This window comes from Microtus pennsylvanicus, chromosome 12 (genome assembly GCF_037038515.1).
Source record: "Microtus pennsylvanicus isolate mMicPen1 chromosome 12, mMicPen1.hap1, whole genome shotgun sequence".
NCBI classification, from domain to species: Eukaryota; Metazoa; Chordata; class Mammalia; order Rodentia; family Cricetidae; genus Microtus; species Microtus pennsylvanicus.
In genome coordinates this window covers 92,181,484-92,206,414 of record NC_134590.1, presented here as the reverse complement: position 1 = coordinate 92,206,414, position 24,931 = coordinate 92,181,484, and the positions used below count along the sequence as shown (strand labels likewise).

General features: G+C 52.9%; 1 protein-coding gene across 1 annotated transcript in view; it reads left to right on the top strand.

Annotated features, from left to right (window-relative positions):
* Nucleotides 1-24,931, top strand: part of Kdm4b (lysine demethylase 4B) — a 60,118-nt gene that overhangs the window by 26,219 nt on the left and 8,968 nt on the right. Inside the window, exons 6-13 of the mRNA XM_075942821.1 lie at nt 1,036-1,211; nt 1,541-1,655; nt 10,213-10,406; nt 10,798-10,906; nt 12,630-12,729; nt 14,461-14,515; nt 16,191-16,338; nt 24,860-24,913. Coding sequence (XP_075798936.1) covers nt 1,036-1,211; nt 1,541-1,655; nt 10,213-10,406; nt 10,798-10,906; nt 12,630-12,729; nt 14,461-14,515; nt 16,191-16,338; nt 24,860-24,913 — 951 coding nt within the window. The remainder of the gene's footprint in view (nt 1-1,035; nt 1,212-1,540; nt 1,656-10,212; nt 10,407-10,797; nt 10,907-12,629; nt 12,730-14,460; nt 14,516-16,190; nt 16,339-24,859; nt 24,914-24,931) is intronic.

Sequence of the window (24,931 nt, the reverse complement as noted above, 5' to 3'; positions counted from 1 at the left end):
TCCTGGTACTGTAGACATGGGATTGTCTGGTTCTCTGGGGGATGTCCTGGGTGCTGCAGCATTCTAAACAGTGTCCCCATCCACTAAGAGCAGGGTGCCCTCAGTGTGTGTCAGCCACAGGCGTCCCTAGACGTGAGCCTGCAGCCCTCCCTGCACGAAGCATGGGAATGGGAGTGACTGCCTCTGTGCTTGTTCCTGGGGACAGCAGGTGGCTCGAGCCTTCTGAGCCTGTCAGCTTGGGATCACCAGTCCTGTGCCAGTGGCCATAATGGAGAGGGAGGCTGTGAGGTTTGGCACAGCAACTCTGAGAGCCGCAGGCTTGTGCCCTCCGCTTCCCCACAAGAAGGGCTGACAGTTCTGACTCTGCCCATCTTTGGAGTGATAGTGCCACCTTTCTGTCCTCATCTGGCTCCTCCAAGTGTGGCCTCTGCCCTAGTTTGTGTCTCTAAGTGCCATTCCCCTATTTCAGTGCTGGGGGCTGGGTTGATGATCCCTTGTGCCTAGTTTCCTAAGAGCAGCCACTTGCCCCCTGGCATTGTGGCCATATCCGTCTTGTGGAGTTCCTGGCCTCCAGCATCCGCTCCCTGTCTACTTGGGACCCCAGGTGCTGGTTCTGACCTTGTCTCAGGCACTCCCTTGCAGCGTGCTGCTGTGTGCCCACTGTCGAAGCAGGCCTCAGGAGCCCCAACCCTGCCCGCCATCTCCACAACCAGGGGCATCCGTGCATGGCAGCAGTGACCAAGAACAGGTTCACATATAAGAGTGTCTCAGGAGCCCTGTTGAGCCAGCCCTGGAGTGCATTGGCTCTGTTTAGAACCACCCATGTCATGCCCGACTCAGCCCTGGCTTGGGCCCAGGCCTCCATCCCCCACCCCCGTGTCAGCTGCAGTGGGGCCCGACTACCACCTTGGCTGCCATGACTGTCATGATTGTGTGGTACTTGTGTGAGTGCTGGCCCGGAGCATTTAGATCTTTGGGGACCTGGAATCCCCTATCCTTTGGAGCTGCATCACCGTATCCTTTTTGGCCCCACAGATCATCCCACCCAAGGAGTGGAAGCCACGGCAGACATATGACGACATCGATGATGTGGTTATCCCAGCACCCATACAACAGGTGGTGACGGGGCAGTCGGGGCTTTTCACACAGTACAACATCCAGAAGAAGGCCATGACCGTGGGCGAATACCGCCGCCTGGCCAACAGTGAGAAGTATGTGGGCGCAAGCCATCTTCCCACTCCTCACCACTTCCTGGAGGCCCAACTTGGGCTCTAGTCCCTCACCCCATCCCTGTCTTCCCTCATTCAGTGTGTGGCCTGAAGGTGGCCCTCCAGTGGAGGTCCCCATGATTCCTACTCTGCACATCCTGAGACCTACAGTCATAGCATGTGCAGACACATGGTCCCCGTGTTCTCTGCTCCAGCTGCCCCAGGTTCCCGAATCTCCGTGCCCCTGCTTGCCATAGGCAGCCTTGGTTCTGAGGTAGCTAAAGGGTCTCATACTGCCCAGAGCACAACCTGAGCTATTGTGATATCCCCAGGTACTGCACCCCTCGCCATCAGGACTTTGACGACCTGGAACGAAAGTATTGGAAGAACCTGACCTTCGTCTCGCCCATCTATGGGGCTGATATCAGTGGCTCCCTATATGATGACGTAAGTGTCCATGGGCCTGGCTACCATGTGGGCTGTAGGGAAGGGAGGAGACCACTCTGATTCCAGTGGCTCCCACCCATCTCCATGTTCCTGGACACTACTTGGCAGGACTGCACTGGCTTTTGGCCCAGACTGGTGTGCTGAACAGGAGGCTACAGCCTGATTTGATCTTGGTGGTGGGGACTATTTGGGCTCTGTCTCTTCTGACTCCTCTGTCTTGTGCCCTTGAGGTTTAAGCCACCTCAGTGGAAGCTGCTGAGGTATGGAGCTGGGAGCCCATGCCTTGGAACTGTGGTTCCTACCACAGGGCAGAGGCACGTTGGTGCTGGTATTTCACAGCATTCCTCTGGAAGGTTCTGTTGGTTGATGATTTGTGTGTATGTGCGTGCACACATAGGAGACCCGTGAATAATCTCAAATGTCTTCCTTAGACCCTGGCCCTGTCTACCTTGCAGTTTTAGGTGACAGGGTCTCACTGTGTAGACCAAGCTGGCTTCAACCATAAGGAAATAAACTTTCCTCATGAGTACTGGGGTTATCTCCTCCACCTTGTTTCTTATTGTTGGGTTTTTAAAGTTTACTCATTTTTAACACTTGTGTGGGTGTTTCGCCTGTGTATTTGATCCCCTGGAACTGGAGTGCAGCTGGTGAGAGCCTCTGTGGGTTTTGCAGCCAGTGCTCTTAAGTGCTGAGCCATCCCCCTCTGTCTTGGTTTCTGGGACAGGGTCTCACTGAACCTGGAGCTCACCTGCTAGGCTAGACTGTCTAGCAAGTCGGGACTCCCCTGTGTCTGTCCAGAGCTGGGTTACAGGTACACACTGTCGCATCCAGCTTTCTGCGTGGGTGCTGTTGGCCGGGTGCAGGGTCTCCCACTGAGCTGCTCCTCAGTGTTGGTTATTTGTTTATTTTGTTTTTGAGTTGTGTGTGGTGTGAGTGTGTCTGTTCTTGTGTGTGTGTGCATGCAGACACATGTGTGTCGGCGTCTGTGGTGTTGTAGCTCTGAACTCAGGTCACCAGGCTTGGTGGCAGCACCTTCATGCGAGCCCTAAAGGCAGGCTGGCTTCGTACAGCTGGCATGCCCTGAGCTGCAGCTGCTGAAAGCCCAGGGTCCTGTGGGCTCCAGTGCACCCACAGCGCTGTAGAGCCCTCACTTGCCACCCCAGAAAACAGACCTAGCCTCATGAACAGTCACCCCATTTCTTCCCAGACTTACACCAGGGGTCCACTTCTGTCTGGACATTTTCTGTTTTTAGTGTCCCACATTGTGGCCTCTTATGTCTTCTCTTAGTGGGCCCACACAGCATGCCCCTGTCCATCAGGTGATAGACATGGGGCTATGGCCTGCTTGGGCTCCAGGAGGTGAGGCAGCTGTGGGTGCTGTCCATGTCCATGTGGTCAGGCCTTTGTTTCTCTGAGGTCCGTATCTGGGTGCATCTGCTGGCTGAGCTGGCTGCCTCTCGATTCCTGCTTCCTGGCACTTGGTGCCACTCTGGGTTTGAGAGGCACCACTGCGTTGTGGTTCCTTTTTCCACGATGCTGAGTGTCCGGGGGCTCACTCTTCTCTCTGTGCCTCTGTGGAGAAGTCTGTACTTAGACTTTTCATGCACATGGGGTGTGAGTTCGTCACCAGCAGGCCGTCTGCACCCTGTCTGTCTCTGCTCTGTGAGCTGTCAGTCTGTCCAGTCTTCTTTCAGTACTGGGACCATCCGTGGGGCCCTTGCTCATGCTAAGCTGGCTCACAGTGTCATAGTCACACCTTTGTATCTTCTTTTTGGAGACAAGTCCACTCTGGCCTCAGCCTTCTGAGTGCCTGGGACAGCAGGCTTGGTTGTGTTCTTTCCTGGCGGTGGCCTAACTCTGTAGAGTCCTGTAGTAATAGGAGCAGACGGGGCTGCGTCCCCGGCACCCGGCCGCCCACATGGCTAGCTCTAGCTTATGCCCCGAAATAATTACATGGAAACTGTATTCTTTTAAACACTGCTTGGCCCTTTAGCTCTAGCCCTTACTGGCTAATTCTGATATCCCGATCAACCCATCTCTAATAATCTGTGGGCACCGGTCTTACCAGGAAGATTCTAGCCTACGTCCATCCTGGGTCGGAGCTTCATCACGTGCATCTGCCTGGGAGCGGGGCATGGCGTCTCTCTGCTCCAGAGAGCAGAGCTGTCGAGTCTCTGAGCTCACTTCCTCTTCCTCTCAGCATTCTGTTGTTTACTCCACCCACCTATGTTCTAAGCTATGAGCCAAGCAGTTTGTTTATTACTTAACCAATGAAATCAACAGATTGATATATGACACTCCCACATCACTTCCCCTTTTTCTGTTTAAACAAAAAAAGGAAGGCTTTAACTTTAACATAGCAAAATTACATATAACAAAACAGTTATCAAGCAAGAATTACAGTTACAATATTTATATCTATTTTATCTTTTATCATAACTAAGGAAAACTATAACTATCTATTCATTCTTCAACTCCATCAAAGACTCCAGAAGGATATAATAATACCTAAGTAAACAAGAAGTCCAAAACTCTAGAAATGACAGAGACATCTCGCTGCCTGGACAGTCACCCAAAGCTCCTCTGTACCGTTGGGGCATCCATCTTCAGCCTTCAGGCCCATGGTATCCAGCAGACATTTTCATCAAGCAGGAAATTCCAAAGACAGTTCAGTCACTATCTGCTGTGTCCTGCAGAATGTCTCGCAGACTCTTTCATGAGTCAGGAACCCCGAAAGACCATCTCACCTTTAGGCAAGTTCAGCAGTCCTCTCTCTGCGGATTCTCTTTGTCCAGTTTATGCAGCAATCCTGGCAAGAACAGTTTCTTGCCCAAATGGCTATCAGACTCCATAAGGATCCTCTTTGATGCCCATCTTCTTGAAGTAGATTGGTGCTGCCAGGAGCAGAGTGTCTCATTGTCATGAAAAGCCCTAAATTATTAAAACATTTAAAATGCCATATTCTATAATCTTTGAAAAATATGAAGAATGCCTATCTAAAATATATCTATGTACATCTAGAAAATCTTAACTAACAAACTTGACTATTATGATTATCTATTAACAATCTATATTTCTAATTATACATTACATTTTTAAATGAACTACACAATCACAGTACCTTAATCAAGATCAGAAACACATATACATATAACAAAATTGACCTTAAATTTAAATCACTAAAACAAAATCCATATCAATGTAAATTATTCGTATCTTTATCATATCCCCCTTTAAATGTAAAAGAATGTTTATAAACCGTATTTGGGAACATGGGCGCAGTTTTTTCTCTCCAAACTGCTTCCTGCTGAATGGGGGCATCGTTAATTAGGTCTTTTATGGTATAACCTGTGTGCTAGTTTCATCTCAGTTGGCAGTTGAGCGAAGCAATTTTCTGAAGATGTTCACAGCAACCCTTCAGGAGGGTGTGGTCCATCATATCATATCCGGATAGATGCAATCCACAGGGTCTGGTCCTCTGTGAAAACAAAAGAAGACCCTCTCCAAAGCATCATATCCTTAGACCCAAATTTTGAAATCGTAATACCCTTATATCCATTCTGGTTTAGCTTGGCAGACCATGTAATGAAATTTCTCTCTGTATTTAGCTCCTTCACAGTCAAAAATTTTAAAGAAAACACAATGTACATAATCCAGACTCTCTGTGAATTTTCCATTTTTACGTGGCTTATTTTTCTTTATTTCTTTTAATCTCTTAACTATCTGTACTCTGTCTCTTTAAAGACTTTACCTTTTTTTTAAACCATTAACTTTATTCTCTATATTCTTTTTCTTCTCTCTCTCTCAAGCCTATGTACATTCATCCAACAATGTGACTCAGTTAGTGGTCTGAATCTGTCCTATTGTGAATCTGCAATTTTTTACTATCCAGGAGCACTTTTGATTTGCGCCTTTAAATCACTAGGCGCTTAAGAATCTAAGCTGTGACATTCCTAGGTCAAAAACAGGTACTGCTTGCTGGCCCCGCCCAGTCCAACATGGCGGAGCCGCTCGTGCCTCTGATCCTTGCACATTGCACCACTAGCATGGCGGAGCTGCTTGTGCCTCTGAGCTGCAGCACGCAATGTCCCCCTTTTAGGCACAGAGCAGTCTAGTTGCCATCAAACAAATCTTAGCACTTTACTCCAAATGCTCCATTCAAAAGCTCTATCTCCCGCAGGAGCCAGACAGAGATTGCAATGGCGGCACAGCCCAGAAAGCCAGCATTTTAAAACAGCCAGTTTTTTCCTGCTGCTGAGTCAGGAAAATTTCAAAATGGAGGACGTACCATTTTGTGCTAGTTCTGGGGCCGCCAGGTAGGAGCGGCACTCAGCACTTTAATTCTTTTTTTTTTTTTTTTTTTGGTTTTTCGAGACAGGGTTTCTCTGTGGTTTTGGAGCCTGTCCTGGAACTAGCTCTTGTAGACCAGGCTGGTCTCGAACTCACAGAGATCCGCCTGCCTCTGCCTCCCGAGTGCTGGGATTAAAGGCGTGCGCCACCACCGCCCGGCTAGCACTTTAATTCTGAGACTGAGCGTGCAGCACAGAAATTCTTTTCATCCAAGTTACAGCCAAATCTGACACGCAGAGCCGAAATCCGCCATGCTCTTCCGCCTGCCTAAGCCTGATTCGGCCGGCTGCCCAGGTGCAGGCGGGGAGCGCTGAGCCATCCATCCGCAGGGTCTCAGAGCACTCTCCTTCCGATCCCAAGCGGGAACAGAAACATCCAGTCCCCTAAAAAGCCTTTGAAATGCTTTAAAGCCAGAGTTCATGCTGGCAGCACAGCCCCAGGAAGCCGCGCTTTAAAATGATGCAGCGTTTTTTATGCTGCTGTTGCCGAATCAGGAAATCTCTCTACAGCACACCACCAACAAACAGCAAAAATCTGTGTTAAACTCTCTCCCTTATTTTTAAGCCTTCTCAGGTTTTTAAGTGGATTTAGCCCCACGTTGGGCGCCGTCTGTAGTAATAGGAGCGGACGGGGCTGCGTCCCCGGCACCCGGCCGCCCACATGGCTAGCTCTAGCTTATGCCCCGAAATAATTACACGGAAACTGTATTCTTTTAAACACTGCTTGGCCCTTTAGCTCTAGCCCTTACTGGCTAATTCTGATATCCCGATCAACCCATCTCTAATAATCTGTGGGCACCAGTCTTACCGGGAAGATTCTAGCCTACGTCCATCCTGGGTCGGAGCTTCATCGCGTGCGTCTGCCTGGGAGTGGGGCATGGCGTCTCTCTGCTCCAAAGAGCAGAGCTGTCGAGTCTCTGAGCTCACTTCCTCTTCCTCCCAGCATTCTGTTCTGTTTATTCCACCCACCTATGTTCTAAGCTATGAGCCAAGCAGTTTATTACTTAACCAATGAAATCAACAGATTGATATATGACACTCCCACATCAGAGTCCACGTAATTCTTTTCGCTTCTATTCTCGGTGCAAGTTTAAGAACCTGTTGCTGGTTCCACAGACAAAGTTTGGCCTTGTGTCTTTCCTGAGACCTCAGTGGCCTTGGTCTTTAGCCTGCTGCTCTATGATCTGTGGTCAGACCCAGGCCGGTGAGGAGAGCCCCCTGACCCAGATCAGCTGCTGGAGAGATGCTTGTACCAAAGGGGATGGTCTGGATGCCGGGGGAATTCTAGGTCAGTATTGGTTATGTTTGTTTATTAAAAACAAAAGAATCACCCAGATGGTAGTGGCAAACACCTTTAATCCCAGCACTCGGAGGTAGAGGCAGGTAGATTTCTGTACATTCAAGGCCAGGCTGCCTGATCTACAGAGTGACTTCCAGGACAGTTAAAGCTACACAAAGAAACCCTGTCTCGAAAAACGAAAAGAAAATGAAAATTCTAGGGGAGAGATGGTTCAGTGGTTAAGAGCACTGGCTGTTCTTCCAAAGGTTCTGAGTTCAATTCCCAGAAGCCACATGGTGGCTGACAACCGTCTGTAATGAGATCTGGTGCCCTCTTCTGGCCTGCAGACAGAAAGAACACTGTATACATAATAAATAAATAAATCTTAAAAATAATAATAATAAAAGAACAGATGAGATGAGAGGAGATGGTCAGATGGGGCAGAGTCCCAGCTGCCAAGCCTGACAACCTGAGTTTAATTCCCAGGGCATACATGGTTGAGAGAATGAAGTTGTCCCCTGACTCCTCATGTCCCACACAAAATAAAATAACTGTAAACAAGACAGGGTTTCTCTGTGTAACAGCTCTGGCTGTCCTGGAACTCACTGTGCAGATCAGGCTGGCCTTGAATTTACAGAGAGCTGCCTGCCTCTGCCTACTGAGTGCTGGGATTACAGGTGTGTGCCACCACCACCCAGCAACAAAAGTTCTTAAAATAGACATTTTCTTTTTTAGATCAGTTTTAAGTCTATAGCAAAATGGAGCAGAAAACTCGCTTGAGGGCTGGGAAGACAGCTCCGTGGTTAGAATACTTCTGTTAGTCCTGAGAACTCAGATTCCCAGTACCTACCTCAGGGTGACTCTAACTCCAGCTCGGGGATCTGGCCCCTGAGGGTACTGCCCTGCATTCATACACAAGTAATCAAATAATTAAAGGAAGGGAGTCCTGCTTGAGAGCCTACTGCCTCTGGCCTCCTTGTCCCAGCCATGATTCTAAGCATTCCCTGCCTCCATTCTTGTTCCTTATCCACAGTGTCTCAGGACTGCAGTCATGGCACAGCCTTTCCCATGACTTATGTCCTGCAACCATGTGTGCTTAGAGCTCGTCCATGTCCTTTCTGACTTGAAGGCTTATTTCTTTCAAGTGTGTGTGCTCAACTGTTGCTGCAGCTGTTCCTGCCTTGTGCCATGACTGAGGTGGAAGCTGTCTCACAAGCCCGTCTATAGGTGACTGTAACTGGAGGTTTCTCTTCCACCCACCAGTTCCTCAGTAACCATTCAGAGGCTTATATTAATTATAGAATAATGATGTTTGACCAATGGCTCAGGCTTATTACTAGCTAGCTCTTACATTTAAATTAACCCTTATTTCTTGTCTATGCTTTGCCACATGGTTCGTGGCTTGTTACCTCATTTTCTACAAGTCTTGCTTTCTTAGCAGCTGGCTGGTGTTTCCTCGACTCCACCCTTCTTCACCTGTATCTCTGCTTCAATTTCCCGCCTGGCTCCATCTTACCTTTCTGTAGGCCAAAGTAGCTTTATTTATTAACCAGTGAGAGCAACACATATTCACAGCATACAGAAAGACCATCCCACAGCAGGTGGCTTCTTTTTCCTCCTTCCTGAGCCAGGGTCTCATGGAGCCCAGGTTGGATTTGAATTTGCTAGGGATGACCTTGAACTCCTTACTCTCTTGTTCTGTGTGCTGTGCCCTGTTCACATTGCCCAGCATTGCACCCCATGAGAAAGCCTCTGCACTCTGGTGGGGGAGTGTGGGGTGTCTTGGTGTCTTGATCTGCTTTATCCACTGCAGGTGCCAAGCAACTTTACAGGAAGCAGTCAGGTCTCCGATCTGTGCTGTGTGCTCTCTTCTCTTGGGTTTGGGCTCCCTGTCCTCTAGCAGGTCTCATTTTGTTGTCTGTGCTCCTAGGGCAGTGCTAGCCTGGCAAGATGTTCCGAACAGGCGTGTCCCTACGTCCCATCTCCTGTTAGCCAGTGTGCCGACTTCTCACAGGATTCAGCTGCCAAGGCCCAACCCTGAGCCACATCTACCACAGGCCCCCTGGAAGCTTGTGGCTTTGGCCTGCCTCACCTGAAGTAGCACAGAATCTGTTACAGATGGGGAAGCTGAGACCCAGAGCAGAGGACTTTTGACCCAGCCATGGCATGAATTCTCCCCATGAGGCTATACCTGGGTCCCTTTCTTGCAGCCCATGACATGTCCCACATGGTCACTGTGCTGGGTAGCAGGCAGGGCAACAAGGCCATTTTATGCTTGGTGACCTGTTGCCATTATGTTACTGTGACCTCAGCAGCCTCTGCCCTCCAGACTTGGGCCTTCAGCCTCCTGGCAGGGGAGTGGTCACCGCTGGTCATCCTGTTAGCTTGTATTGAGATGCTGTGATGCATCCTGCTGGCTCTGGGATGAGGAGAGGTCTCAGGCACAGGCACATGAGGCTCCTGCCCTACCTTAGCTCCAGCTAGCGTTTGATGAGGGCACAGGTCAGGGTGGGGGCTTCATATATGTTTGCCTATGTCCTTTGAAGCTGTCTGATCTTGTTTGGTGGAAGGTTCTGGAAGGGCTGTCATTTGGACATGGGTTCACATGCCTGTGAAGGGATCACTCACGTGGAGACTGTGTTATTAGAGGTGTGGAGGTCACTGCCAAGCTGTAGTTGTCCATTGGCACATGATGGTTTGTAGACTGTTGCCTGCAGCATGCTATTCCAGGAAGGCTGGGGTGGCAGGTGAGAGCGCAGGGCCCATGACCCTGGTCCCCTTGGCCTTTTGGGATGACCAATTGGAGCCTGGGGATCTGATCCTGACTTATCTCAGTAGCCCCGTTCTACCCCAGGTGACTGCATTCAGGGTGCAGGTGGGCACAAGTATCCTGGGAGGATTCTGCTGACCACACACTTGCTGTCCACAGGATGTGGCCCAGTGGAACATTGGTAACCTGAGGACCATCTTGGATATGGTGGAACGTGAGTGCGGCACCATCATCGAGGGCGTGAACACACCCTACCTGTACTTTGGCATGTGGAAAACCACTTTTGCCTGGCACACAGAGGACATGGACCTCTACAGCATCAACTACCTGCACTTCGGCGAGCCCAAGTCCTGGTGAGTGCCAGGGTGTGAGGCATGGGGAGATGTGGCTACTCCGACAGGTTACTGTGGTACACCTTCTGTTTATCCTTCAGTCTTGGGGGAGATGTGCTGACCCAAGACGGTGGCCTTGGTGGTTAACAGGTACCCACTGCAGTTCTGTCATTCTGGGCAGCAAATAGGCCAATGGGTATGTCACCTGCTGCCACATCACAGGGGTTGATTCCTGCTGGACCTGGAGGCTGTGTGAGGTGCCAGCTAGCCAACAGTGCCCTCCTCTCTCTTTCTCTCTTTCAATCTCTCTCTCTCTTTCCATCTCTTCCTCCCCCCCCCCCCTTTCCATTTCCCTTTGATTGCCAGGCAGAGCCCTATCCCAGTCCAAGCTCCCATCTCCCCTTGGGCTCAGCTTCCTTGTTGCACAGTGTGGACGGGAAGAATGCCCTCCGCCATACCTGGTGATGCTGAGTGGGGAGGGCAATGCTGAGGGCGGAGGATGTCTGTGGTCCCCACTGAAGGCAGGTCCCAGTAGCTGGCTGTCCTGCTGCCATTTCTGTCACTGTGGAAAGCCACTTGGGGGAATGGGTTCATGTCGACTCCTGTTGCAGCCCACAGTCAGTCACACAGGAAAGTAGAGCCACGCCCATGTGGAGCAGAGCTGCATGCTCGGTCATTTCTCCTCTCACACAGTCCAGGGATGCTGCCACCTTGTTCAGCTTCGTTTTCCCACACCTATGAAACGCTCAGGTCTCTCGGGCACATGACCCAGACATTCCTGCTAAGACTCTCCCTGGTGGTTGTAGCATCTGTGATGTTGACAACTAGCCGTCACCCTGGGCCTCTGCTTATGTGTGGAGGTGCCTTCCCCACCCACAGCTGAGAATTCAGGATGCAGGGAGTCCCGTTGCTCCCACCAGGTGCTTTGTCTCTGGGGCCATTGCATGGCTCTTAGAGTCTCCCTGAGCGGAAGGTGGTGGCTCAGGTCTCCCTAGGTGAGTCTGCGGCCTCCTGAGCACTTGGGCTCTGGTGCCTCTTAGCTCCACCTCGTGATCACACAGTAGGTCCTTCTGCCTCCCAATGTCCAGCACCCCCTGATGTCCCAGGTGTGATAGGAATACGTTGCCCCTAACAGGCCTTCCCTATGTTGCTCGGTTGTGGACAGGGCTGTGTGCTGAGCCTGTGGAGGACCACATCAAGAGTACCCTCTTTTTGGGGTGTCTCTGCACTCAAACCCTAGGCACATGGTCCTCCCTGCTCCAGTGGAGTCCACACTTGGCTCTGGGCAGCTCTCCTTCCCTGGAGGGCACAGCCTCCCATGTGAACCCTGTAGCCAGCCATTGGCCTACAGCTTCCTGGCTGATGGCCAAGCTGGGCTGAACTTTGCTGTTTAGGAAAGTGAATCCCAACGAGGTGGTGGTGGCACATACCTTAATCCCAGTACTCGGGAGGCAGAGGCAGTCAGATATCTGAGTTCAAGGCTAGGTGAAAAGTGAACCCCAAATATTCTGACATTCTCATACCTTGTGGGTCCCAGCACTGTTCCCTCACAGTGTCAGAACTGAGAAATCCCTGAAGTATGTGTCTGCTACTTCTTGCTTCCCTGCGGCCGTAGGGAGTCCTGCACTCTGCTGTCCCAGTGTCAGGGACTCTGTGTTCCCTGGCCTGGGGCGCAACCCTTCTCCTCCTTCAGAACTGGTTGTAAGGCGTATCCCAGTCTCTGCCTCTGACCATGCTGCCGCCCTCTGAGGACTCTGCGGTGACACTGGTGATCATCTGGGAGGTGACTTCCCAGAGCTGGGAGAATGTCAGGGGTGTGTGGGCAGCACTCTGCCAGCCAAGCCTTTCAGCTGCTTTTCCTGTTGCAATAAAAATCCTCTGACAAAGGCAGCTAGCGAGAAGAAGGGTTTGCCTTGGCTCCACCATCTTGCAGGGAAGGTGCTGAGGCAGTTGGCACATGACAGGAAGGGGACCAGATGGATGCTAGTATAGCTCCTTCTTCTTATATTTGATCCAGGATCCCAGCCCAGGGAATGGTGCCACCCACAGTAGGATGAGTCTTGCCTCCTGAAGGCCCTGTCAGTTTACACTGCCGGGTACACTGGTCCTGTGGGCTTCTGCTGGGGTGTCTGAGTGTGACAGCGTCGGGCTGAGTGGCATCTCATGAGCAGCCTAGCTGTACCCTCAACCCCCAGGGTGACTCCTGGCCTTTGGTGACACCATCCTCTGTGTACACCTGTCCAGCTAGGTGACTTCTCCCATGGTGCCCTGCTGCCACCTGTGTGGAGCCAGCTGTGGCAGCTGCCACCTGGGCCACGAGGATCCCCTGAGAAGTGCTGTGGCAGTAACAAGGGCCAGTGGCCTGCTCCTCGTGGCTGCATTGTCCAGCAGGGCTCATGACACCGCAGATAAAAATAGCCCATGGCTGCTTCTGCTGCAAATCTCCATATGTGCACAGCAAGGGCCTGTATGCGCATGTGTGGTGGGTTTGTTTTGGTGTGAATGTGTAACTGGGATATGCTAGGACTGAGGACCTGAGCCCGAGTCCTGCTTCTTGTGGCCACTAGGTGGCACTCCCGCCTTTCTGACTAGTGGCTGTTCCCTGGCTTCCCTACCCCTGCTGCTGTGCTAGGGGATGGGGAGACAGCCCCACTTTCTCCCTTGGAAAATAAGAGTGAAGAATAATAGCTGCAGGTCAGCCAGGGCTGCATGGTGAAGCTACAGTTCAACTGAACAGATAGAGAGAGAAAAACCAGGCCAGCCCCTGGCGTTAGAGTCTGAGAATGAGACCTGGCCAGCACCCACTGCTTAGCTTCAGAGAGACCCGAGAGCTGCCAGGAGCCACCAGAGAGGCAGGCTGGTGGGCCAGCTCTGGGCCTGTATGAGACTAGAATGTCCCTAGTATTGAGAAGCACCTCTGCAAGGACAGAGAACCGTGCTGTCCGAGGGTGGTGCTGGTCTGTGCGTGGCCACATGGCCCTGCAGCTTGTGAAGCCTGGGGCTTCCTGAAAGACGACAGCTGCTCACAGATGACTGTTGGTGGCAGGAATCCATGCAGTGTACCTCGGGCGACTTAGCTGGTCCACCTGTCCCAACAGTCACCCACGATGCAGTGGGTGCAGGTCCAGCCACCTCAGCTCCCTGTGTCCTGCCATGGCTGGGGGTGGACACCAGGGCTAGTAGTGAACACAATGGCCACTTGTTTGGGGACAGAGAGCTCCAGCAAAGCCTCAGCCTTGGTCTTGGTACGGGAGGCCCTGTCACCCCTTCCATGGCAGGGAGGGGCCTTAGTTAGTTCTCCGTTGCAGTGATAGACACCATGACCCAAAGCAGCTTGGAAGAGCTGACTCAGCTTATACATTCTGCTGGCGCTCCATCATAGCGGGAAGTCAGGGCAGGAGCTGATGCAGAGGCCATGGAGGGTGCTGCTTACTGGCTTGCTCAGCCTGCTTTTTTTTTCTTTTCTTTCTTTTTCTTTTTTTTGGTTTTTGAGACAAGGTTTCTCTGTGTAGCTTTGGAGCCTGTCCTAGAACTTACTCTGTAGACCAGGCTGGCCTCAAACTCATAGAGACCCACCTGGCTCTGCCTCCAGAATGCTGGGATTAAAGCTTTGCACCACCACCACCTGGCTCATCCTGCTTTCTTATAAAACCCAGGAGTAGCAGCCGAGGGTCACTACCCCCCCCCCCATGAGCTGGGCCCTCCCATTTTGATCACAATCAGAACACTACTCTATAGGCCCATCTGGTGGGAGCGTTTTCTCTGAGGTTAGCTCTACCTGGGTACTCTAGATCTGTTGCATTGGCAACTGACCATGGAAGGATGGTACCTATGTGTCCTTGGGGATGCACAGACCATGTATGAGTTTGATTTGGGTTCTCTCACATCATGCTATGGGCCCCAGAAAGTAGGATTTCACATATGCCTCTGTCCCCAGCTCCAGCAGGGACCTCAAGGGGGTCAGTGCCACTTGAGTCCTTGTTACATCGCTGGAGTTAATACATGTGGGTACTGCTCCCTGGATATGGCTTAAAACTGGGGAGTCCCCACTGCTGAGTCCTTCTGTCTCCCCCAGTTGTGTGCAGAAAGACTTTTCCCGAGGAGGTGCAGCACTCAGGGCCACTCACCAGGTAGGGAGCCCACAGCAGACGGAGTACAGACACCACCCAAGTCCCACTTGGTGGACCGTGAGCTTTACTGGGGTCACTGACAGGCCTGTGGGTGAGGAGAGACAGCTGCACCCCCAAGGACACCCCAGTGTGGGTGACAGCTCACAGAGCTGGACATCTGGAGCACACTGCACAGCCTGCAGGCCACAACAGGCTGGAGAGCATCCTTTGCAGACGCCTCAGCTGCTCTGAGCCTCCTCCAGGCAGCTCGGCTTCCCGAGGAGATGACTCGCAGCTTTTATTGCTCACTCTGGTGAGGAGGGGCCTGGTGAAACTGGTGGGTTTCAGGGACGTCCTGAAGCTGTTTTGAGTTGCCTACCTTCCTGTTTAAAGAGCTTCCCTGTAGGGTGGAGTGCTTCGATCTCAGGAAACTATTGTATCCCGTTTCCCCATCAGAGCCCCTGCTGTGGGCGCCATGATGGCTTGAGGTTCATGAGGGTATTTGCAGGCCCAGCATTTCCTGAAGCTGTTTTGGGTCTGATGCTACTTTGGCTGATATGATCAGGGTCAAAGGATTTTGAAGGTGGGGGTGTGTGCTGTCCTGGTCAGGCAGGATAGAGAACACTAGGCTCTGCTCGGTCGTCCAGAAACTGTTGTATTGTGGGGTGCTATGGGTTGCATTCCACCACCCAGCTCCCGCCACTGGCTAGCTTTACCTGAAATAACAACACACAAATTGTATTCTTTTAAACACTGCTTGGCCCATTATAGCCTCTTCCTACGTCCATCCTGGGCCAGAGCTTGATCGCGTCTGCCTCAGAGAGCAGAGCTATCGCGTCTGCCTGGGAGAGGGGAGCATGGCGTCTCTGAGCTCACTTCCTCTTCCTCCCAGCATTCTGTTCTGTTTACTCCAGCCACTTATGTTCTAACCAATAAAATGGGCCAAGGCAGTTTCTTTATTTTTTAACCAATGACCTTCCTCCATCACTGTTGGGGCAGGAGGGGTGGGTTCTCATGCTTTCCACAGAAAGCTGTTTCTGTCCTGGGGTGTCTGTGGAGTAGGCACACAGGTACGGCTGCCGTGTGGCCTCCAAGACATTGCCTTGCATGGGAAGTGAGGAGCCTGTACTTACAGGGCCCCTGATGGCGTCTCCCCTTCCTCCCTGCCTAATGTATGGCCACTGGTTAGTCAGATCCTGGGCCCTAGTCTAGGAAGGTGCATCACCACCTAAGGACCCAAGTGACAGTTGGACCTGCAAGGGACCCATCCTGGCTTGAATCTGTGCCAGCCTGTGAGGTACTAGCTTCCGAGTGTCTTGCCACCCCAGTCCTCAGGAACCACAGATGGTCATGCACCTCACCCTAGGCATGACCTTCTGCAGGGGTCTTCTGGGCTACCAGGTTCTTCTAATAGTCCAGCCATTAGGAGGCAACTCAGCTTGCAATGGTTGTTTCTCATCTGGCTTGCATCCCGTGGCCTCCCCCTTATCCTGTCCCCGCTGTGTGGTGCCTGCGAGGTGGACGCTCTCACTTGTCTACCATACTTGTAGCACTTGGGAGAGCTGGGTGCCCCACCATGTCTCTCTGACTAACTCACTGGGGAATGTAAGGTTGCTGCTTCCACCTGAAGCTGGTGGCTGTGATGGTGTTAGGAACATAGCCACTGGCCCCTGCTCCGCCACTCTGTCCTCTCCAGAGCCCCTAGCTGTGGTGCCTGTCCTCGGCTGTCCTCAGACTTTTATGAGAGTCATAGCTGTCTGCAGAAAGCACCTCCTCTGAAGGTGACAACTGTTGCAGGTGGAAGCCCAGCAGCAGGCTCTGTGGCTGTGTTGCTGGTGCACCAAGTATGACTGTGGCAGCAAGGGATCTTTGCACCCAGTCCACATTTTGTGGTGATCTTAGCCAGTCTGTCCCAAGGATGCTGCTAGTTCCATGTCTCCTGACCTGTCCTGTCTCAGACACTGCGGGTACGTGAGGCAAAATGTCAGTCCACATGTGACTTTTTGCTGTCCACCCTCCCCTAGGGGGGTGTGCTGCCAGAAGCCAGGAGACCCTGAATGGCAAGGTAACCAAGAGCCAACCAGGGTTGCTCTCCAGCTGGCATTGAGGCTCTGCTCTACAGAGCTTGGCATGCCAGCCAGCTCAGAGGGACAGGACAGCTGTGTTATCCCTGGCCAGAGCCCCACTGTTGTCCTCGTCTGCTGCTCTGGCCTCCTACTTGTAGACGGTGCTGTACATCTCAGTTACCTTGGGAACCAGAGGATTAGCTCTCGAGGCAGGTAACATGCCTGAGCTCAAACTGGGGCATTGGGGCCCTTGGTACAGCAAGATGAGCCCTGTGTCATTAGCCACCATGGTGCTCTGATAATGTGGGCAATTCAGAGAATCTGGTGCACACTGCAGGGTACGGCTCTGACTCACAGCCTGTGCCCATTAGCTCGATGAGCCATCCCACTCTGTCCTTTCCACAGCCAGGCCTTGCCAGCCTTGCAGCTGTGTCCCTGGGATCAGAGGATCAGAGGAGCCATGTGCGTGTTGGGGCTCTCTCAGAGCCCATTGACTCTATCCCCAACCTTTCTGTTTCGGAAGCACCGAGCAGAAACCGTCTGTATTCTTTGCCCAAAACAGGGCCATTAACTTGCAGCAGTTTATGGAGCCTTCCCCCAGTAGATCTGGGGGGCTGGAACTGAGCTGGGCTCTCGGGCCAACTAGTGAGCTGGGGAGATGGCCTGCAGCTTTGTCTCTTTGGTTGTATATGGCCTACTTTTTTGGTTGGGGATTTCTCTTCCTTCCTCTTTCTTTCCTCTCTCTGCCCCTGCTCTTCTTCCTCCCTCTCTCTGACCCCTCCTCCCTGCCCCTGCTCTTCCACCCTCTCTCTGACCTCCTCCTCCCTGCCCCTGCTCTTCTTCCTCCCTCTCTCTGACCTCCTCCTCCCTGCCCCTGCTCTTCTTCCTCCCTCTCTCTGGCCTCCTCCTCTCTGCCCCTGCTCTTCCTTCCTCTCTCTGACCCCTCCTCCCTGCCCCTGCTCTTCTTCCTTCTCTCTGACCCCTCCTCCCTGCCCCTACTCTTCTTCCTCCCTCTCTGACCCCCTTCTCCCTGCCCCTGCTCTTCCTCCCTCTCTCTGACCCCTCCTCCCTGCCCTGCTCTTCCTCCTCCTCTGATGGTGCAGGTGGGTCTGTTGATGGTGAGCCAGCAGTGCAGGTTCCCATGAGTTACCCCTGCCATCCATGGAGCCTGTCTGCTATGAGTCCTGACTGTGAGGACTATTCCTCAGTGTCCTGCACAGTCCCCTAGCTCCTGCACTCCACCTAGAGTGGTGAAATGTCCTCAGCTCCTCTGAGCCAGCCTATTGTCTGACTTCTCTTATGCTGGAGGCCTTGGTGATGTGGGGCATTGTGTGTTCTGTGGTCACCTCCATCCTAGACCAGCCCTGATAATATTGTCCTTGACCGTGTGGCTCAGGTTATCTGCTGGTGGCCTTTCCCTATAGGCCATCTTTAACACCCCCCACACTGCACTCTAAGGTGAAGTGGACTCTGTAAAATGAAATGTTTTAATTATCAGAGAAGTCAAGAGAGGAAGGAGCAGAGTGGCCCTGTGCCTGGTTGGCAGCTGCGCCCAGCGCTGTGCCAATCACGTTCCTCTCCTTGTCAGGGTGCTGGGGTTCTTTCCTTCTTCCTGGAGAGGAATCACAGATGGAGCAGTCACCTGGGGCTGCATTGCTCAAAAGTGAGCGTTTGGGCCCTTCAGGCTTTCCAGGCTACTTACAACAGGCCCTGCCCTCAGGCTGCAGGGGAGCACCCTTGCTCTCTGCAGCCTGAGGAGGCCAGGCTCAACCCAGAAGTTGGTCAGGTTTTTTTTTTTAATGACTTAATTTATCTTTATTTTATGTGCATTAGTGTTTTGCCCCCATGAATGTCAGTGTGAGGGCGTCAGATCTCCTGTAACTGGAGTGAGATGCCATGTGGGTGCTGGGAATTAAGCCTGGGTCCTTTGAAAGAACAGCCAGTACTCTTAACTGCTCAGCCATTATCTCCAGCCCCAAGTTACTTAATTTTTTGCAGGCTCCAGAAGTGCAATGGAGTCCCTCCTTCCGGTCTTGTGGGACAGAGGATGGATTATTTGGGGCCTGGATGTGTGCCTGTGCCCTTATGAGCAGGTGTGCTCTCCCTGTGCCCCCGGCAGCAGCCCTTGTCCTTCCCTTGCCCTCTGTACTCACTGCTGTCCTGGCTTCTAGGACTCGAGATGCCCGTGCTCTGTGCGCCTGTCCCTGGGCTGCATGGCCTGGCAAGAGCCCGTTTCAAACTTTGTACAAACAGGCCAGTCTTGTCTCCACTGAGAGTGAGAGCTGGCTCTGCCAGGGGGAGCAGTGCTTGGCACATTTTCCTGCTGGGAGCTCACCTTTTCAGGCTGTATGGTCTGCTGGTGAGCATGGGACCCTGCCACCATCTCATCTGCTGCTTTCCCCACCAGTGGGCTTGCTCCTGTCAACCGCAGTGGGCAGATAGCCAATACTGGCCACTGCTTCATCCTGCCCCCCCACTTGGGCCCTGAAGAGTTGTCTAGGGTGAATATCAACACACTCACTGGCCTGAGGCAGTTGGACCATTCTAGATCTGACAGGCCCCTACTCTGGGTCTGTTAGGTCCTAGGCCCCCAGGTATAGGCGGGAAACTGGGAATCTTCCGGAAGAGGAGGGTGGGTTAGGAATGAGGAGCCCCTACAGTGCAGAGTGCCTTCTGGGAACATTCCTTAGTATGTGTGGTGGTGGTGGGGGGAGCTCTGGAACCCACAAATGTTCCCAGTGTGGTCATGTCTTGTACACCAGTGGCTGATGGCACTATATTGTATCCCCAGCTCCTCTAGCTGGGTCTAGTAGCAGCAGATGACCCTTTATCATTTCAACATCTTTAGAGTTGGCACCATGGCATGGCACACTGCTCAGGTGCAGGAGACCATGGGGTCTCTGTGATAGGAATGTCCCTAGTCTATCTGGAACTGGCTAGGTGTGTCCTTAGTCATTGGGACACTTGGACATCAGGCCTGTCCTGTTCCCAGGGTGGCTCTGAAGTAGGAGCCTGCAGCGGAAAGAGCCCCCCCCTTCCCTAGTGCCCGGTTTCCACAATGACCGCTGCCTGAGTCAGAGCACCTGCCTGGTTTCTGCCCAGAAGTCAGGCACTGGTACAGCGCATCCCCTTCCACCCTGCTCAGTGGCTTCCTGCACTGGACTTGAGAGTGGGGACCTGGAGGAGATTAACCCTGTATGAGCTCAGCCTTTCCCAGAAACCTGGAGCCGCATGAAGCAGGTGAAGTGTCACAAGGCCCCTTCAGCAGGCATTGCATCTGGGTGTGCAGAGGGGGCCATAGGAGAGAGTGCTTTTGATGTCCCCACTTTGCGTCTGCAGTGGGCTCACCCCCAGAGAGACCTGAGTAACCACAGGCCTGGGTCCCATGCTAACTACTGTACCAGCCACAGCGTGTAGCCCACTGGTCCCAGGAGTCTCCATCCATGCCCTTTCCCTCCTCTGTAGCACCCCACTGGTTCCCAGAGAGCCCGCCCTTAACCCTTTCCTTTCAGTACCTAAGTAAGTGACTGGCCTGGGAGACCACTGCTGCAGTTTTGTGCATGGACTATGGAGTTCAGGCTCATTGCTCTATGTGGGCTCCTGGTTGTTTAAGCCATTGTCCAGGGCGATGACACAGGGAAATTGGAAGCTTCTGCATGTCCACAGCCACAAATCCAAATACCCGTGCATGCAACACCCGGCCCTTTGCCAGCTCTACACTATCAGCATGACCTGCCTCTCGGACTGTCTCCTGTAAACATGTCTTAGACTTTTGGCAGTGCAGGGTAGGTGCCATCCAACACAAGGCCACTGGTGACTGTCTCTGTTGATCTGTCATGAACTAAAAATCCTCAGGGTGGGGTGGAGTCCCACACCTCTACTGAGCATGTAGTATCTGCCTTAACTGGGATGGGTGGACACGAACGGGGCCATTGCCCACACCTCCTCCCCAGGCCCCCCAGGGAGATGTGACAGCCACAGATATTCACCCACCCCTACCCCCAGCCACCAAGATGCCTTTTCTCCGCACCACCAGCTTCCCTGTGGGTGGTTGGTCCCATCCCCAGGTCTCCGTGTTCTCCAAGCCAGCTCTCTTGATCCCCTGTGTGTTTTAATAAAAATGTCATTACTAGAAGCCATTGACACTGCTGGTGTGTGACACCAGATTCTACTGCCTATTGTCCCAGAAAATGATCCATTAGAGATAAAGCCAGCAGCTCAATAGTCTCCACCCTGGGAGCATCCTTCCCAGTTCTGGCTGCTGCTATCTTCGCTTCAGTCTCTGTGTCTGTCCCACCCACGCAGGCATAAGAGATGGGATTTCCCGGTGGAAATCGGCAGGCCTCACTCTGTGCCAGCTAGGCCAGGCAAACGCCTGGCTAGAAGCTCCTTTTAGCTCTGGTGAACTGAATCCCTTTTTGCAGCAGTGGTCAAATTGGGGTACACAGAATTCTGTTCCCTCATGCAACCCCCACTTGCCTTTTCCATGTGTGTCAGAATCTTGGTGGCCTCTTCATAGAGTGGGCAGTGGGTGCCCAAGATCAAGGGCACCTTGAACCCCTGTCCAGGTTTTACTCTGACCTGTAGGGTCCCTCCTCTTGTGACTCAGCTGCAGTGACTTCTTTGCTCACACCAAGATGTCCCCTTGCTTACTCTCCAAGGTGTCCCCGGCTGTGGCTAGGGTGGGGGTCACCCTTTCTTGCCTTTGCCAGTAGTGTGAACACAGGTAGAGGAGGTGTCTCCCACTCTTGTCTGAGTTCCTGTTGCTAGAGGACAGGTGGCTTTGAACTCCACGTGACATTGGTTTACTTCTCGGCCCTGTGCTCTCAGTCCCTTCTGCTGTCAGTAGTCCACGTGCTGAGACTGGCTCAGTCCTACAGGGACCAGCTAGCTCTCGCACCCCCTGAGCAGGCCTGCCTCATTCCTGCAGTATTGTAGAGCCGGTGAGCTTGTCTGGGATGGAGCACTCACCTAGCTCCCTTGGTTGCAGATCACTTCTTCAGTCTTGCCTTGTTTCTGCTACAGCAGGAGCACTTGGGAACACAGTCCTGCTCTCTCTCTCTCTCTCTCTCTCTCTCTCTCTCTCTCTCTCTCTCTCTCTCTCTCTCTCTCTCTCTCTGTCAGTATGCAGCCCTGGCTGGCCTTGAACTCACAGAGATCTGCTGCCTGTGTCTCCCTAGTGCTAGGATTAAACACGTGCTCACCATGGCTGGCTGGCTTGGCATTTTGTCCAGGTTCGTGTCTGGAGCAGTTTCTAGGCAGCCCTGGGGATCAGCTCTCCAGTCCGATTCCCCACTGTGGCCCTGGCCTGTCACTTGATGTGTCCCTGTTGACATCGTTTTTTGTTTGCCTTCCTTTCTCTTCCACTAAGAAATCATGGCCACTGCCCCTAAGTCGGTTGATAACACCCAGCCTCCTGAGCCTATGGGCAGATGGCGTTGTGTCTCCAGTGGCCAGGACCACAGCCTTTTCCAAAGGGAGGTCTATGACCTGGTGCCTGCTTCTCTGATGGGTCCAGGCCATTTGAAGTCTTGTTTGCAGCAGCTGACACACTGACCTCACCCTTAGAGCCAAGATGTTTAAACATGTGAGGATTGATGTGTCGTCCAGTGATCATCAGATCTGTCTCCACTGTCTTTGGCCTTTGTGTCTCAAGCAGAGGGCCACGTTGGCCTGCTCCCACTGGGGCTTGGGCAGCTTCAGGCTCATGTGGAGGGAAAGCCATCCTGCTGGACTGTGTGGACCCCAGAACAGGAGTTGCCCTGTTGTTCACAGTCCAGGCCTCAGTTGTGTCTGAGGGTGGCCTTGACAGGTCAGCTCTTGGAGCCCCGGAGAGGCACTGCAGTTTAATCTGCAGTAACATCTTGGGCTATGGCAAAAGCATACGTTTGTGCATGCATATGTCAGGGGCCTTCACATGACACATCGTGGTCTCTGTAGCAAGATGAGAATGCCCTGTCCCATTTCCTAGGTCTGTGCAGGTTGCTGTTGTCCGGAGCTCCTGCCTAGCACTGCACAGACACTGTGGAGTCACCACCCTTATCCTTGGCTCAGCTGAAGGATAATCTCCTGTTCCCTGCTAGAGCCATCAGTGAGGACTGAGCAGGATGGTCCCCAGCATGGTCTGGGAGCTTGGTGCTCAGATGGGGCTAAAGGCCTGGCAAGGTACCCCGCCTGTGGGAGCTAGGCAGAGGCCACCAAGGCCGGGAGGCTTGGAGCATATTAGAGCAGCGGGGACATAGGACATGTGGCTCACTGTCACCCTGGTGAGGGGCTCTGTGCGAGCCTGCTCCCCACCAGGCCTTTCTGCCCCTTCCTGACACAGCCGTTTAGTTTTTAACTGGCGAGGCTTTTGCTTATTTATTTTCATTGTTCTTGATAATAATTCTGAGCCATTAGAGGGGAAAATTATATTCAGAAACGCTGTTTCTTGCTTTATTTGTTTGATGATTTAGAGCGATAGAGAGCAGCACATACGCTGGCTTTTATAGTCTGGTAATTATTCACATCCATCAGCCCTTCCGGGAGATAAACAGAACACCGCGGAAATTGCACTAATAATAGTGGCCTCCTTCGTGGGCGGGAGGCAGGCAGTAGGGCAGGAAGGAAGGCTGGTGTGTCCGCTGAGGCCTCTTCATCTTATTGCACCAGGGCTTAGCTGCTCAGTTCCTCCCATGCTGGAGACCCATGGCACCCTGAAGCCCCGAGATCCCCCTACTTACTTGAACCTTTACTGTACCCTCAGGGCCATGTGCCATGAGTCCCCCAGATGGCCCTGGGACACCCCACTAAGCACCACTCAATGCCGTGAGCCTGGCCCAGAGTTCATGTTGAAGCACCTGGGGTGCCTGTGCACCCGGTTTGCTCCAGGCCAACTTTCACCACATGGCTCAGTCATTCCCAGAGTCAGGCATGGTGGGTGCAGATAGGGCTGAGTCACTGCTCATGCCCCAACACGGGTTTGTGGGTTCAATTTAAAGTTTGAGGAGGCAGGACTTGCCTTGGAGGTAAGGGGTCAGATCAGCTATCCTTCCTGGAGACCCCAGATTTTGCTTCCCTCTAGATCTAAGCTCACCTTTGCCCATACTCGGCTTGTTTCACATAGTGTCACCACTAACTGGGGGGAGTGGTCACACCCAGCCAACCAGCACACCCCTCAGGGCTGCATCCAGACCAGCCTACACTCCCCCAGAAGGCTCTGCTCCTCTGCTCCATACCTGGGTCTGTCTCCCAGGGGTTCCTCAGCACAGTCCCCCCACCCCCATGTGCAGGCACAGAACTGCTGTCCTGATGGCCAGTGCAGTCTCCGGTACGGTTGCCAGGGAGACCAAGTCCGTGGAACATGCTAGAGACACAGAACAAGGCTATCTCTGCTGCAGGTGTCCTGGAAGTACTCTGTGGACAGCAAAGGCTTTAGAACTTGGAGGTGGGTGCCAGGGAACTATGGGGACCTGTCTGACATGAGGTCTGTGGCCTGTGCATCTCCTAGGATGCTAAACCTCAGAATCCCAGGGCCTTGAGTGACCTGCTTAGTATCCAACTTGAAGCTTTCTATAGGCACTGAAGGGCCCTCCTGGATCCAGTACCTATCCCAGGGCTGCCCAGTGTCCACAGAGCTCAGCTTGCTGGAAGCTTCTCTGCTATGCTGAAGCACCCGAGGATGTCTTGGTCTAGGCAGGGACAGGCTTCTCAGCTGTTAGTGGGGACAAGGGAGTTCACATGGAGCACTAGGTGTGGGTGGGTGTTTGTGTGCATCGACACACATGGAAAGGAGGACGTGAGGTGATCAGAACTGAACAAGAGAGCCTGGGTCAGTCTGCAGCATATCCATGTCTGTGCAGATGTGCTGTCTGGGACACAGCTGCTAGAGTGTGCTGTGGGGAGTGGAACTTTGTGGTGGGGGTACCTGCCTGTGCTGCGGCTGAGATGATGTCGTGGTGCTGGGTGGCAGAGTGGTACACAGTTCCCAGCCCAGACCTGCCCCTTGCAATACTAAGCCTGAGTGTCAGTAATGCCCCAGCACAGTGCAGGCCACAGGAGCCATGGGAAAGTTCCTTCTGCACTTGACTGTGGCCACCAGGAGCTGTCCTTCACGATGGGCCTGGCCGCCCTGACTTCTGCAGCCTCCTCCAGGCTCAGCACTGGATCCTCACCCTGGCCTCAGCTTAGAAATCATGGTATTTGTTGGCTGTGGCCTGGAGGCTGGGCACAGTTTTTGTGGCCTCATCTGTCTGCAGTAAAGCATAGAGGTTCCCAGCCCGGTGCTCCCTACCACCCGTCCACAAGCTTGTCTCCCCAGGACCACCCTTCTGCACCCCTGGCCAGTGGCCTGCAGGCTGCACTTCCCGATAACGCAAGGCGTGTTCCAATG